Source organism: Halichoerus grypus, chromosome 4 (assembly GCF_964656455.1).
Source record: "Halichoerus grypus chromosome 4, mHalGry1.hap1.1, whole genome shotgun sequence".
NCBI classification, from domain to species: Eukaryota; Metazoa; Chordata; class Mammalia; order Carnivora; family Phocidae; genus Halichoerus; species Halichoerus grypus.
Window position 1 is genome coordinate 74,592,749 of NC_135715.1, and position 17,472 is coordinate 74,610,220.

At 38.1% G+C, this 17,472-nt stretch overlaps 1 protein-coding gene across 3 annotated transcripts in view; it reads right to left on the bottom strand.

Moving 5' to 3' along the window:
- LOC118544814 (phospholipid-transporting ATPase IB) overlaps positions 1 to 17,472 on the bottom strand; it is a 581,647-nt gene that overhangs the window by 162,490 nt on the left and 401,685 nt on the right. For all 3 annotated transcript variants that reach the window (XM_078070549.1, XM_078070551.1, XM_078070550.1), the window contains exon 28: positions 6,770 to 6,844. In XM_078070549.1, coding sequence (XP_077926675.1) covers positions 6,770 to 6,844 — 75 coding nt within the window. The remainder of the gene's footprint in view (positions 1 to 6,769; positions 6,845 to 17,472) is intronic.

The window sequence follows — 17,472 nt, forward strand, 5'->3', positions numbered from 1 at the left end:
GAATTATGGGCCAGACACTGTGATAAGCACCAGGAATAGGTACGGAGATTTAAAGACAGAAGAAGAAGGAAAAGAAGCAGGTCCCTGACCTCCAGGAACTCTGTCTACTGCAGAGGTGGAGACGGGCAGCCAGCAGCAGGCGTATAAATAAACACAGAAAACACAGCACTCTGCAAAACTCATGGAGGAGAGGATGGAGAAGGAGAAGGGAGAGTCAAGAAAGGACTCTGAGACCAGAGTGCCTGACCTGTAAGGTACTGGACCTAGGGGATTTGGCAGGAGGAAAAGGGATGTCGGGGAGAGGGGCACAGAAGGAAGGACTCCCCTGAAACAGGCACCCCTCATAAAGCTTCAGGTCTGAACACATGTGGTACGTTTGGGGGTGGGGGTTGGACTTCTAAGACATCCAGGGTGCTGGCTGGCTGAGGACAGGACACAAGACAGGGCTGGGAAGGAGACCGCAAGCTCCCATGACAATGAGCTTCTTGGGCAGAAGGTGCCTTGTGAGACTTTTAACTTTACCTGTAATCTACAGGAGGCGGACACACTCATATTTGTGTTTTGGAAAAAGAAAGCCAGATCCTGAAGAAGAGGTTTGGAATAAAGACGTCATTCCAGCCCAGAGGGCACAGCAGTCCTGCAGGCCATTCTCTTACTTGGTTCTGGGAATGGCTCACAGACTGGGTCACTCGCTGCGAAGCATCAGCATCGAGCAAATCCATACCCGCAGACCCAGCAAGCCCTCAAGCCCGTGGGAACTGGACGTGTGCCTCTGAGAACACTGTGTACACCAGTTACTGGGAGCCTGAGTCCAGATAAATAAGCCTTTTCTAAATCTCTTAGGATAAAGCAATCAGAGATATGGTGGAGGAAGGCCAATAAAACTTGCAGGCTCCTCTTTCACCCTGGAGCAGAAAGGAAAACAGCCCTGGGATGTCAGTGTTCTCCAGATTTCAAGGATAAAAGGCAAGAGTGGTCGTACTCGTCTCTTTCACAGGAATACAAGTTGTCTGTTTAAGGGAGGTGCTCCTAACAGACATCTCAGAAGCTTTGCACACTCTTAGTACATCAACTCACCCTTGTGGTTTTGCTTAAATGTGCTATCATGCACACTTGATACTGCCATCTTGTTTTGTTTTTTTTTTTCTTTTTTACTTGACTTTCTACCCACTTCAAAGTGTACTACCCTTCACCAATGGCCAACTAGCCGGTAGGGCCTACCATATTTTCACCCTGCTTATAACATACCATGTACACATACATATACTGTTTGGGGATCATTCTTTGTTGTTACAGAAACCAGACATTATTACACATTTTTCTTCATCATATTTCTCTCACAAAACAATGCACTATGGGATGCCCTTTAAGTCCCCTAGGCTTGACACTAATGCAATCTTTCTCATGCCTACATAGTAATTCATAGTATGAATGCACCGTATTTTTTAAGCTATTCACCTACAGATAGGCATTCATTTCTTTCCACTTCTTTGTTCCACAAACATTATATAAAAAACATCTACAATATATTATAATATATATACTTTATCTTTTATTTCTATGGGAAAGTTTCTCAGAAACAGGGTGGTGGGGTAAAAAGATACATTTATTGTAAATTTTATAAGATGCTGCTTGGTTGCTTTCACAAGAGGTTTACCTTTCCCTTCACAAAGGACAACAGTAATCTTGTCCCTGTTTCCCTATCAGCAATGGGTGTTATATTTAATATTCTCCAGACTAAAAATTTGGAGATACTAACTCTTACTTTAAAAAATTTACATTTCTGGGGCACCTGGGTGGTGCAGTTGGTTGATCGTCCAACTCTTGGTTTTAGTTCAGTTTGTGATCTCAGGGTCCTGGGATTGAGCCCCGAGTCAGGCTCTGTGCTCAGCGCGGAGTTTGCTTAGAGTTTCTCTATTTCTCTCTCCCTCTGCCTCCCCACCCCCTGCACTTGCTTGTCCTCTCTCTCCCCCCCTCTAAAATAAATAAATAAATCTTTAAAAAATTTACATTTCCCTGACAATTGGTGCATTTGAGTATGTTTTTATTTGTTGGACATTTGGACTTGCAATTTTGTGAATGGTCTAGTCAGGTCCTTTGTTTTCTATTCGTGGTTTATCCACTTTTCTAAAGGTTCTTGGAGTATAACAGATATCCATTCTTTCTTTATATTATAAAGTTTCATCCAAAAGCACTCTGTCTCCTGACTTTCTTTATGGTTTCTCCTGCCGTATAAAAGCATTTAATTTTTATATGGTCAAGAATAGCTTTGAGAGTCCAATTATGGTTATGAAAGTTTTCAGGAGTTTCTTGCAGGAAGCTTACAGTTTCCATTTTTCACATGTAAGCCTTAACATATCTGAATTTATTTATCTATGTGGTATAAGATAGAAGTCTAATTTTATTTTTTTCCAAATAAAGAGCCAGTTGTTAGAACACAATTAATCCAAACATTTCCCATTAACCTAAAATAGCACCTTTGACATTTATTAAATTCTTACATACTACAGATCTGGAATCCAAAACTGGAATTTACTTCTGGATTCCCTAACTTATTAGTCCAGTTTCATGTCAGCATCACATTGACTTGGTTACAACAGGTTTGTAGTATAGATTGGTGTTTAGTAGAGAGAAGTTGACTCTTACAATTGTTCTTTTTTGTACTTTACATCTTTATTCTCAGGTATGTGTTAATTCCATTTATACTTCAATATCATTTCATGCAACTCCCTCCCCCCCCACCAAACAATCACTGGGATTCTATTTGGAATACATAAATTTATATATCAATTTAGAGAAGTTTTTTTTTATGATACCATCTTCTCACACAAAAGAAAGCCTTTCTATTTGTTCAACTCTATTTCGTATACTTCAATAAGATTTTGGATTTTTTTTTTCTATTTGGTACTGTAAAAATTATTCCTATGCAATGTATATGAAAGTAATTATTATACCTTTGCATTTCTAAGTGCTCATTGCTAGAGTTAAAAAAAAACTATTGATGGGCGCCTGGGTGGCTCAGTTGGTTAAGCGACTGCCTTCGGCTCAGGTCATGATCCTGGACTCCCGGGATCGAGTCCCACATCGGGCTCCCTGCTCAGCTGGGGGTCTGCTTCTCCCTCTGACCCTCTTCCCTCTCGTGCTCTCTGTCTCTCATTCTCTCTCTCTCAAATAAATAAATAAAATCTTTAATAAAAAAAAAAGCTATTGATTGCTAGGATAGAAAAAAGCTATTGGTCCTTATATATTTATTATGGATCTAGTCGCCTTATAAATTCTCTTATAATTCTAGTATTTCTTTACTGGTATCTTTTGGGTTTTCTGATATACAGCCATTTATGAACACATTTAAAAGGCCACTTTTTGTGTGCATATTTGTATAAGCACAGAAATCATTTTTTTCTAGTGTTTGAAATAGTTAATTTTCTTGGCAGGTGCTGAAAATTCCAAAAACAATGCTGAATTATATAGTGATTTCAGGCATCCCTGACTAATTTCTTATTTAAAATGAAATCATTTAAGAATTTTGCCATTTATGGCAATATGCTACTGTTTTTTGGGGGTTTTTTTTGTTTTTTTATAAATAGTCTATAGATTATAGTTAATTGGCTTCTTTCTTTCCTATTTTACTTACAGTTCTTATTTTGGGAATGGCAGCTGACTTGCCTCAAATACTTTCTCAGCAACCACTGATGAGATCAGGTTTTTCTTTTTTCTTTCATTGATATAATGATATTTAGAAATATTTAAAAAGTGTGAACATCCTATATTCCTGAAATAAGCCCTACTTGGTCAAATATTTTACTCTTTTGATACATTGTTGAACTCTATTTGCTGCTATTTTATTTAGAATTTTTATAATACTGTTTACAAGTGAGGCTGGCTCACATTTTCTTCAAATTATTCTGACTTGATAAGATTAAAAGGGATAAATTTTTGAAACAGTTTAAAACACATTAAGAGTTATACCTTAATAAAATGAGGATGAAATCTAACTGAAATCCATCTGATCATGGTGGTTCTAGTAACCATAAAATAAAATGATGGAGAAATTTGATTATGGATATAATGAGAATCCAATGGGATGACACTCATTCATTATTCTGAGGGATTTAAGAGTTTCAAGTCAGTTTTAATGCTATTTAATCTGCTATGAGAAATGATGACTCGCTACTTTAGCTGGCCTGGGGAATCAAATATAAATATAAAGAGTAAATACAGAAGAAGAAAAAGCAAGACAAGCAAGACAGAAATGCTGTTTGGAGAAAATGGTAAGAGGAAATCCAGCCCAGAAGAGGGGTCACTAGTGAACATCTCAGATATCCCAAACTGCCTCTTATACCATACTGTACTCTGTGCAGTGCGGCTGGAGTGGGAAAAACCTACTAAATAGGCATTACTGGAACAGCAATGGCAAAACTGGAATATGGACTAATATGGATCAGATAATAGTATTGTATTCATGCTTAATTTTAGACTTCAATCATTATACTGCGGTTCTATAAGTCTGTGGTCTTAGCATCTGTGCACCAAAGTAAGGGGGCCTGATGTCTTCAGTTATTTTCAAGTGGTTCAGAAATGAGTGTGTTGGTGTGTGTGTACCACGAGTGCCCGTGGGGGGTGTGCACACATATGCACGTGTGCAGACAATGCAAATGAGGACAAAATGCTAATAACTGAGGAATCTAATACAGGAGTTCTTCGTACACTTTTTGCAATATTTCTGTGAGTTTCAATTTATTTCAAACAAAATTTACCAAAATAATTTCTACAGGGACAGACTTCCATGTTCTCAAAAGGTTTGGCCCTTCCAGCATGACTGACTTCTGGAGGCCAACACCTTTCTGAGACCACTTCACAGATCCTTGACTGTCCCAACTCTGCCACCACTGGTTGGTGACCCACTCTAACACCTGTACTGTGGACCTGTAGTGATATGGGCCATTTCACCTGGAAATTCACTTCTCTCCTGCAATATTCTCTTTTCTATAGTCTGGGGGACACAAAGAGCACACCACACATTCCCAACTCTAGGGATCAAAGGTCATCATGGGTCCTAAACTTTCATATGCACAACCATTCCTAAAAAAAATGTGTTTAACATTTTGTTTTGTTTCTCAGTATCTCTGAGAAACTCTGATGGGGCTTAGGAATCTGCATCTTCAAACGAATCCTGGTTATTCTAATGTAAGTGGCGTGTGGACCCTATTTTGACCAATGCTGTCCTATAGCCTATCAGCATCTTATGCATAGCAGGCCCTCAATACAAGTTTGTTGGATTAATTTCAATTGCCCAAGGCTGCAGAGAGCTAAGAAAAGAATCCGGCTGTCATGCCTGAGCACAAAAGTAGGGCTCGCTTCCATGCCTCGTGTGACCAGGTGACTTGTATTCCAGTCCTTAGCTCTAAAGCACAGTCTCACAGGTCTCAGCTTCCTATTTATAAATACGGGTATGGGTATGGCTTTGGCCCTTTCTGGCACTAAATCATTATGGAGCAGTCAGCATAATTTTAATCTACTCAAAACAGTTTTAAGTTCTGCAAAGTTAACAATCTGTCCGAGGGGAGGTCCTTGAGCCTCTATCCATGTGGTAAGTGAGTTAGAGTAGTTGTTAGGGCACAGGTGATGAACAGGCATTGATTCAGCCCTGCTCTCACTACGGTCACCTTTGTCTTTCGAGCCTAAGTATTAGTAACAAATGTGCTAGTGTACAGGTCCTAACTGACCAATGCTGTTTAAACTCAAGATCTGAACTCAGGCTCAGCGGTAGCTTAGTCTATCTATTTGAGCCTCTTCACTTGTCAAGCTACATAGGGCTGGGGCAACCTGTCATATGCAGCATTCTATACCCAGCACCTAGCATGGTAGCTACTAAAAAAGAAAAAGACTGAGTGGACAGATGACTTGAACATCCAGCCACAAATGTATACACAAACTATAAATATTTATAGCACCATGATGTATACCGTATGTCTGGTAACTGCCATCTATAACTACCTGTGATGGCTGCTTCTGACTATAAACTCCCACAGGGCAGGCAATGTCAGAGCTAGTGTCCAAAGGACATGGGAAAGTGCAACTCACAATGTTGCATGCTGGGGTCTCTAAAGCACCAGGCTATGAGCCCCTTAGTTCTCACTGCCAAACAAAAACTTTGTTTTTTGGCTTGTAGTTCATATTTATTTCTAGCTTTCGAATCCACGATAGTGAAGTAACGAAAAAAGAACTCTAAAATCATGCAAAATACAAAACAAGCTGATTACCATTCACCATGGGAGCTGGAAGTCAGCATTCATTATTTTAGCACTAGCAGTGGAAGAAAACATTCTTCCGCAAGGACAGATACTCTTTTAAGAAGGACAAAAAGGACACTAGATTACGTGCTATATATGCGTGTCTATGTTTAGGAATTCAGATATAAAATTATGAAGTGGAATAGGTTGAGATGTAGCTCAGAAATTTTTACTTGAGCTAAAAACATGGAAATGTTGTGCAGGCATTTAGTAAGGAGGTAACAAGGGTCTATTATCAAGATATATGGGTTAATAATTTCATGGGGTTATTCAAGAATGATCTGCTATGATTGAAACCATGTGTGGAGAGCTTGGGCTTCTGCAGGATGTGTCCCAGCAACAAAGGCTCTAAAGATGTATTTGTGCTGCCTGCTATGTATACAGATGATTGACTTAGATACACTTCCCAGACATAAACAGTAAAGGAATGTCACTGAAGTTCTGCGTGCTATCTGATAGAGATGGAGAATGCTTACCACATTGTACAAGCCGATGCACCAACGTTCAAATAAAATCTGCCCAGAAAATCCATTAACAAAGGCGAACCAAAGCTGAAAGAGAAGAAAGTTCAAGAAGTTTTATATCAATATTGACCTAAATGTTTCCATTCATTGAAGAAGTAGTGGGGGAATGCGGACCACCAGCTGGACACAGCTGCTGAGGGATAAAGAGCCACAGGACGTGGCGGTCGTTCTTTCATAAAATATAAGGTCCCAACATCACATGTACTGATATTTTAAGGGAAATTTATACTGAACGCATACATCAACTTGGTAATGTGCACATATTTACAGAAAAGCACCTTATGTTTAATTTATATCAAATATGTTTTGTGGCAATGCTTTCTCACTGACTGGAAGAGTCTCAAATTCATGCTCTTTTTCCCTATAAAGTTGATTTGGTAAATATGATTGATCCTTGTAGGACTTTCAAACAGATAAAAACCATAAATAAAAAACAACAGAAACTCCTTTATTGGTCATTTGTGTGCTTAGCTCATAAAATATCAACCCCCCCCCCTTAATCGGATGTCCACCACTTCAGCCAAGGTCAAAACACAGTAATATGGAAGGAACATGCTCAAGTCATCTTCAGGAATAACATGGGATGTATAAATAAATAAAATGTAGACGATTATTTATGTCTTCAAGTGGACTATAATTCTAATTGATTAAGCAAGACTGACATAAAAAACAACTGTGGAGCAAAATGTCAGGGAATAAAAATATTTTAGAGAAGGAGCCATCAGGCAGGCATAATTAGGAGAAGATGTGGGGCAGTAAGAGTGCATTAGAAGAGGGGCGAGCCATCATGAGGCTGGCCAAAAACCTGGTTTAGAAGGACGTGAATATGGATAAATGAAATACAAAATGCCGCTGCTTAAAAGTCATCTAAATTTATGGAACACAACAGGATTCCAGTGATTTGGAGGTAGATTTTAAAGCATCCCATGTAAATCACAGAATCCACCTAAGTGGTAAAAACCATGACAGACTGAATCTGTTACTAGAGTAGAACTACAATGGCAACACAGAACAGCTACCCCGTGATAATAAGAGTTGAGGTCAACTCTGCTATTGAAATTTTACTGAGTCAGATTTTTCCAAATCAGTTTCTTAAATCCACCAGACTAAGCTTCTTGCAAAAGGAACCGTTCCCTACACTGCACAACTGTACTGAGTGCGATACCTAGTACAAAGGACTCACCGAGCCCCAGTGGGATCAAATGAAATACACCTCAATTCAATTGCCAGATGAAGTTTTCTTAAGCACAGCTTTCATTATCTCATCCCCTGGTTCAAAAAACTACTATGGATCTCTCCTAAACCTAAGATAAGCTTGCTGACCTTCAAAAATCCTTCCACACGCCAACTCACTCTTAAATCCAACTGTCTCCTGAGAGATCCCCATGAGGCATGGCTATTCACTCAGCCAAGAAATATTGATGGGGGACTAAGAATCAGAAGTTTGTGCTGTGTTCTGCACTCCAAATATTTTTTACAACACCTGTTCAAATATTAGCTGTCCCTAAAACAACATTTCCAATTGCACTGCTTTCTAACCACTGGAGGCCTTGACAATCAATACTTCAACCAAGCTTTTAGTGCAATGAGAGCCTGGATCCACATCTGACTCAAGCATATTTGTAAATTGTTTCAAGAGTTGTAACTTTATTTCCCCAAGATTGTGTTTACTTCTATATTCTTCTATTCAAACAAGTGAGCAAACACTGATAAATATCTAGTGAACACTTAACTATTTTATTGCTTAATTCAGTTAACTCGTCGTCTTTTGTTGAAGGTAGAGTAGTGATATTTCTATAGCTATTCCCCCTTCCCTACTATCAAGTGAAAAAAGCAAAAATAATTGAAAATAGAAAATAGCTATTTTCAATGAAAGTATGGGATAGCCTTTATTAAAATACAGATGACACAGAATGGAAATAATAAATACAACAAGATTAGCTCAAACAAGGGGGACTGCTGATAGCAGACAAAACCTACAGAGTATAAAGTTTTCCAGGAAACAGGGGAAACAATCCAAGAAACAGCTGAACCACCTCTTATTTAAAGGGTGAAATCTAGAAGCAGGGCAAGTCATGGCTGAGGTCCCTTGCCCCATTCAGCATAGCAAGCAAACTGAGGTTGAGGGGCAATGTAAATACATACGCTGTTTCCCCCCAAGAAGCAATGAGGAGGATGGCAGGGTAAAGTAGTGAGCATAAATGGCCATCAACTGGGCAGACACTGATCGAGGAACCTGAAAAGAAATTAATGCAAACTCATTTAACAGAAAACCCATAACATACAGACATACAGCGTGAGACACATGGCCCTCCAGCTCCCCGAAGGAGTAGAAATGGCGGTGAGGGAGGTGCATATTGCTGCAAAGAGACAGGTGACCAGTGTGGAAGAAGCAGAACATTTGATGAGAAAGTGTTCTGAGACAATTTTGCAGCCCCTCTTCCCTAGACATCATCAGAAAATAATAAGGAAAACATAAATAAATAAATAAATATGTATACGAAATAATATGATAGATGAATAAATGACAATACATGAAATAATCTCTACAGAAAGAACCAGGTCGGATGTGAGGGCGATCTGGCTGCGATATCTGTCACCCCATTGATCGCCAGGGTTGATTCGGCTGATCTGGCTGGCTAGGCGGGTGTCCCCTTCCTCCCTCACCGCTCCATGTGCGTCCCTCCCGAAGCTGCGCGCTCGGTCGAAGAGGACGACCTTCCCCGATAGAGGAGGACCGTTCTTCGGGTATACGAGTAGCTGCGCTCCCCTGCTAGAACCTCCAAACAAGCTCTCAAGAAAGAACCAGGTCACAGAGCAGAATATCTTGAATGCTCTTGACAAGCACAGAAGAGCTCAAGAAAATGTGGCTTTTCACTGAAACAAGAGCTAAAGTAAGATGTCTAAGATATCAAAGAAGGAAACAAATAAGAAAGAGTCAATGTTGCAGATAAAAGGCATATAAAGGGGGATAGCTCCCAGAACTGATACTGCTGACACCACATTTAGGGGTAGGGAGGGAGGGCTTGGGAAAACAAATGTCGAACAAAGCATAAAAGGTTAACATTCATTTTAAGAGAAACTGATAGCCTCTCAAAGATAACCAAAAAATTCCAAAAAGGTGTACCTTAAAAAAAAAAAAAAAAGAACAAGTAGAATAGAAAAAAAAAATGTCCAAAGATATAATAAAAGAAAAATTCTGAAATATTCTTAATACCTTACTCAGCCAATAGGGGGAGCACCATTTGTCTCCAGGAAGCAAAACCACAGAAAAAGAGAGATTAACATCTACCCGTATCCTGATATGTGAATTAATGAGTTAAAATTTTATAAGATCGCTTCTTTAATATATTCTGACAGAAAAAGCAGCTAACCTACAAGGGGAAAGATCAATCGACTTCACATTTCTCCCCAGCAGTATACAATACTAGAAGCCAGTGGGAATGTTTACAAGTCCTTAGGGAAGTAACGCAGGGCAAGAATTTCAACAAAAGATAGAAACCAAGGAAACATTAAGAGCTAAAAACATGACAGAAATGTAATAATGGAAATAATAATGTGTCTGTTGTATTAATAATACAGAAAATTTAAAATGTTCAATGGATTAAAAAAATCGAAATATATGCTATATATATATAAACATGTGAAACCAACATGAAAAAGAAACACTACTTGAATAAGATCAAATTCACAACCCTGACTTACAAAGCCCTACAGAGCAGTTCCTCGCCTGTTGTCCAGACAGCACTGTGTCTCCTTCACTGAGTTATAATAGCCCTCTCTTGGTTCTTTGCAAGCACCAAGTATGGATCTAGCTTTATTATTTTGCACTCAAATATGAGGCAATTTTGTCAACAGCATGATATGATATTTAGAAAAAATTGTATGGTATTTTAGTCTCACTCCATATACTCAAGTGAATTATAGATGGCTTGAATAGTTAAACATAAAAAACCAAACTCAAAGCAATAGGAGAAAATGGGGGGAAGAAAGCATTTTTGTATGTAAAACTCTGTAGACGTCAAATTCAGAAATTGTACCAAAAGAGAGCTAAATTTGAAATAATTCATTTCAACAGAGAAAAATATTAATAAAATTGAAATAAAATAAGTAGTACAAACATATTTGTAACATCTAAGATGACAGAGGACTAATTTCCTTAAAATATAAAGAGTTCCTACAAATGAGAAAGAAAATGCCCAATAAGCTGTTAGGGAAATAGGCAAAGAATATACACAGTGCTATGGTGAGCGCTGTGAATTGTGCAGGACTGCTGAATCACAGATCTGTACCTCTGAAACAAATAATCCATTATATGTTAAAAAAAAGAAGCTAGCAGGAGGGGAAGAATGAAGGGGGGGAAATCGGAGGGGGAGACGAACCATGAGAGACGATGGACTCTGAGAAACAAACTGAGGGTTCTAGAGGGGAGGGAGGTGGGAGGATGAGTTAGCCTGGTGATGGATATTAAGGAGGGCACGTTCTGCATGGAGCACTGGGTGTTAATACACAAACAATGAATCATGGAACACTACATCAAAAACTAATGATGTAATGTATGGTGATTAACATAACATAATAACAAAAAAAAAGATAAAAAAATATACACAGTGTGGTCACAGGGGAAAAAAACAACTTATAAATACAGGAAATCTCACTTTTTATGAAATACACACACACAGGGGTATCATGAGCAAAGACTTAAAGTTTGATAACCTGGGGAAATGGCTACCCTCATACGCAGATGCTAGTGTAACACTGTCTACAAATATGTTTAATGTACTTTTCCTTTGGTCTAGTGATTCCATTTTTAGGGAATACTCTAAATGATATAGTTGTAATCACATAGTATTCAACATGAAAATACAAGGATGTTTACCATGGTATTCAGAAGGATAAAAAAAATTAGGACCCACATGTACACTGACTAGCTAAATGAATTACTAGTTCATCCGTAACAATGCAACACTGTGCAGACATTAAAAAGAGTAATATGAAACTGTAAGCACCGTAATACAAAAGTCTCACAGATCTATTAAAATGAAAAATATCAAAAACATTTAAAAAAAGAAGAAGAAAAAAATGAAATTATATCAAGGTATATGTTGAATGGTCATGACTGTGCAGAATAGATACCATTTTACATGGTAACTTTCTGGAAGACATATAAGAAACTTAATATTCATTATCCTTAGGCAGCAGAAGTGTTCTTCAGGAGGCAGTATGGAGTTTCACACCTCTTGTTCATGTTTTATTTACATAACTACTTCAAGCAGTAATTCTCCATTAGGGTTGGTTTTTCCTCTGAGGACACTGACAACGTCTGGAGACCTTTGCGAGGTTGCTATTGCGATCTCGCGCATAGAGGCCAAAGATTTGGCTACGTATCCTACAACGCCCAGGACAGCTCCCTACAACAGGGAATTATCTGGTCCAAAATGTCAATCAATACTGCTACTATTGGGTGCAAAATAAATTTATTAGGTCAACCTGATAAAACTTAGAAATCTCGGCATAACAGATGGTTATTATAAGCAAAAGAATGATATGTGACCAATTGCATGAAGGCATGCTTCTCTTTGTGTTTACAGGCTGTGGGTTAGGAAAGCCTCACTTCTTTTTGAGTACATCCCCCCTGGCCCGACCTCATACGTAGAACCACAGGCTCTAGTCTTTAGAGGCCATGGTGGCACCAGATATGAACCCAGAACTTCACAAATTTAGATTCTTAAACCAGAAACATAGCTTTATAAATTGTTAATGAGAAATTATTCTAAAGACTGAGTGAATTTCATGTAACTAAGACACTCACATTGTGGAAAAAATCCTAAGAAATCAACCATTTCTTTCCCAGCATTAACCTTTGCTCCAAGCAATCCTGAACCATGTAAAATATTTTAATCTTTACTTCAGATTAACATCCTTGATTAGCTGAATGTTGGGATATTTCCTCCAAGCAGCCAGTGCTCTGATTCTGTCCAAGTTGGCACTGGCTTGGCTACATGTCTCTTTAAAGATTTTTGGTATGTTTGTACTAATTTTTATCAGTTGCAGGTGGTCCTGCAGCTTTTTGAAAAGTATAAACAAGCTCGTTCTCAACATTTCCAATTCAATTTCAATCTTCATTCAAATGATCCATCATTAGACAATCAGACCTGTTTATTTCATTGGAAATATTTGTAGAGGAAAAAAAATGAAAACCCAAATAAGTGAAACAAACAAACAAACAAAAAATCCATCTCCTAATTTCAAAATCCACAAGCTGGTTTTCTCTTCCATTGTAAACACTCAAACTTGATTTCATTTTGGCAAGAGTTCCATAGGTGAAATGGAAAAAGTATGAGAACACACTGTATTTTTAAAAAAATTTATACAAACGTACTTAGTTTTATTTATTCATGAGACAGGTACACAATGGCTCCCTGACACACTATAAAATCAGACTTTTCACACTGGGTAGCCATATACAAATGTGAATTCATATACAAAAAAGAAAGCACTGCCCAATTCCGAAACACGAATGTCATTTTCGGTGGACCACAAGCTCCAAGCTGCATACACCCAACACACAGCCCTCAATGCAAACAGACGCCCTGTTCCCCACCAATGGAGTTACTCGGACCATGGCTTGCTTAGAGCCACCACATTTTACTCTTCTGGATTAATGGGGAGAAAGATTCCTCAGCCTTCACTTTCTTGTTAACTAGGAATGCTCTTAAATGAGTACAGTCAAAGCGGAGGGAGCCAAGTTCTGCCTGGCTGGCCTCAGACTTGGTGAGTTGGTGGGAAGACCTGCCAAGCACTGATGACTTGCCAAGCTCCTGGGGTTTTTGGTCCTCAAATGTAGTGCTGTTATGAGCAAACGGACTCAAACTTATTAAATGGCTTTTCCTTCTTGGAAAAAGATCCTTCTTTGCTTTAACTGCTGCTTCCCTGCCAAAAACGCAGTAACCGTCTTGGCTAATTGCACAGACTCCCGTCTAGAGGTCCTGGCTGCACTGCACAATCTCAGCGGGCTGTACCTGCTGCCACTCAGGTTCTCAACTAACAGCCAACATACTTAGATGATTGCCTCATTTGGGAAAGGGAGGATCTGTTCCTCGATCGACTCTGTGCTTCCAAGACCCAGGGTAGAGGACTGAGGTGGGAAAGTACCCTATAGGGAATAATTAAATAATTAGCCATCTGGTTTCTTACTGAAGTGGCAATAACATCATGATCTACTGATCTGTACGTTAGGTCTGAGCTGATTAACTGCCGTTACGGATACCTGTTTAAAAGTCAAAGTGCTACAGTCTTTCTGGAATTTGATCTGGCAATGTGTATTAGGATAAAAAATGAGCGTATACTGCATCTAAAAGTCCTATTTTTAGAAATTCATTCTCATAAATAAAAGCACTTGTATGTAAAAAATCTACCTTGTTTTTCAATATGGGTAATAGTGGGAAACAAAAATAAAACAAAGCAAAAAGCACAGGGAAAGAGGCCCCTAAAGTTCTTTATTAAGGGGTGAAGGTAGCAAGTCTGTAAAATAGTAAGCACTCATCTTTTGAAATGTTAAATCTATAGGCATGTAAACAAAGAAATGTATGCCAAAGAAATAGTGCTAGACTGACAGAAGACAGGCAAAATAGGTAAATCAGTAGATAGGTAGGTAGGTAGACAGGAAATCAAGGGGAAAAAAATCAGGGACACTATTCTAGAGCAAGGGTTGTCAGAAATAATAATGGTAATAATAATAATAATGGTAATAACAGCAAGATACTCTAAAAACTTCCCCCTCAAGTGTCTTCAGTCCAATAAATTATGGGATCAAGTCAGCACTAAATAGTGACTATTGTAATAAATGGGCAGGGCTTCAGCTCTAAAATCTTTGGAGAGTTTTCTCTGAGTTGGTCCTGGACAGGTACGATGCTCGCAGCAAACACCACATACTTATAAAACTGGTAAGGACTTTTTAAGGCAAACAAACAAAAAGAAAGTTAGGGAGTAATGTGTTTAGGATCCATTTTTAAAAATTATTTTTTTAAGTAAGCTCCACACCCAAAGTGGGGCTTAAACTCACACCGTGAGATCAAGAGTAGCATGCTCTACCGACATAAAATCCATTTTTTTGTAAAACCACAAGAAAAATGCCATACATTTATTTTATATGTATTTGTATGAGTGCAAACAGCTAGCCTGTTCCTATTGATTACCTGGACAGGAATGGAGGCAGCTGAGAAGAAATTCTTTTTCTATCTCTATTATTATTATTACAACAAATCAGCATTACATTAAAGAATTACGTAGAAGAAAAGGCCTTGTTGTTCTCTATCACTGCAGCAGGCTCATTTCTCTGTTAGCTTGTCATATTTATAATTTTTGTTGCACTGCTTGCTGCCTGTCTACCCCACCGTGTGTTAAGATGTACGTGGCCTGAGATTATAAAGATTTTGCTCACTATTACATACTCAGAATCTAGTGCAGTCCATCCTCAATAAATGAATACATACAGAATATTAGCATTTAACATTAAAAAGGAAAGGTCACTCAAATAGAGCACAGGACAGATCATGGACCTTGCCCAACACATTTCATCCTCATTTGAGCACTTAATTGCTACATGAGCACAGGCACACTTCCTTAACCCCTTAGCTTCATTTTTTTTTTTTTTTTTAATGAAAAAATGGAAGAAAGCCACATACTGCAGAATGGTCACCTTGGTATTTTTGATGAAGATAAAAGCTAACATACGTCCTGTGCCAAGAATCTTCACAACATTCCAAATGAGTATCTCATTTAAATCTCATAGCAATCTTAACAAGTAGGCATCGTCCCCATTACACAAATGAGGAAGTCAGGGCACAAGGAAGATCACAGATATTATGGCTGGTACCAAATAGGTAGTTGTTAACACCAGACCCTATATAACACGTGATATTTTTAAAAAATCGAAGTTCAGGCGATTCAGAATAGAATCAACATTAATGGCTACTAATTTACAACACTGATGTTTTAAGATTGTAATGTGAACAAAATATTTTACAACTATGAGCACATAAGCAGATCAAAAAACTTAAGAAAATGACCCAAATCTTAAGCCCCTAATGCCATGTAAGGAAGCTAAAGGATCCTTTTTACATTAGGGTATAAAGTATTTTTGAAAAACAGTCTGCAAAATCTTCCCCATTTTGCATAATAAAATGCAGTCACTCGGTTTGAAACAGTTTCCTGTAATATTGTGAACTAAAATATTACGATCTTTTGCTAATACAGCTGAAACCAGGCTACTAGACAATCAAAAGCAAACCTCTTGTTTTCATTATCCAAATTCTTTGAATAAAAAGACAACACAAATACTAATGTGACAATCTAAGTCTTGTTTAATGGAACTAGAGTTTCAAAAATATAAGATAGAATTGTTCATGAAAATAAATGTAGCAAATGATGTGCACATACACATTTCTTACTTTCTTTTCCATTAAAATCCTAAATGATACAAAATATTAAATCTTATAGCTCAAAAGTCACAAGAGTTTAAATAAAGGAAAGTCTAGTAAACACTTTTAAAGTTTTAATTATTAATTTATCAATGCTACAAAATTCTCCCCCTTTTTATGAAATGACATGCTTATCCAATAGAACATCAGGTAAATACAAAATCGTGGTTCCCTCCCATAAAAGACCATAATACCGACCAGATGGTATATGCACAATTAAATTGATTTTTAATAAGGAACTCTTGGCACAATAGAATGTAATCACTCCAAATTATGTCAAGGACTACTTACATTTTTTTATAGTTCAAGGCTTAAACTCTTCAGTCTAAATTCTGTGCTACAGTGTTAGGGAACAAAACAGCTCTGGAGACCAGTAATGAAATAATGAGCCTTTCATCTGGAGGTCATTGGTTAGGATCTGGTATCGTTCATTAATGACACAGTTGTTTCCAAACTGTGGGGTTGGAACAGCGGCGGGGGGTTTATTATGGAAGGAGTAGCAGAAATATGTATAGGATCATTCATTTATAGACAAAACCTATGGCAAATATTCAAAAACATGTGTTTTATAACCAATAAAGTAATGCTCTTAACATATTGACGATAAGATTTAGTGCCTGGCTCCACAGGCCTGGGCTGTAAGAAGGCAGATTTTCGAGCTGTTTCTCCACCCCCATCAGCCACTTGACGCCTGTAGCCTGAGCAAGGTGTGACATTTTCTTATTTTCTTATTCTGGAAAGTGGGGTGAAGGCCTGCCTTCTCTCTCAGAGGAGAATTATGAGGAAATAATCATACATATTCTTAAAAATTCAGTTATTCAACTATTTACTAAGATCCTGCTTCAAATTATGCTCTGTGCTATGCATTGGAGTCACAGAGATGAGGCATATACCATTCTTGCCCTTAAAGAATTCAGTCTAGTTGAGGACAGGTTTGGAATGCATCAGAGGTATGAAAGAGTTCTTTGGGAAACAACAGAGGGAGAAATGGGTTCTTTCTATAGGAGTCACATAGCTTTTCCAAAGGTGGTAGGTACTTGGAGTATCAGATTCCATTAATCAATTTGGTGGGGAGGGGGGGAGAATGAGCATTACAGATAGAGGAACAACTTGTACATAATTATAGCAGATGTGGACTTCCAGGTGGCTAAAACAAAGAAAATGAAGTGAGGG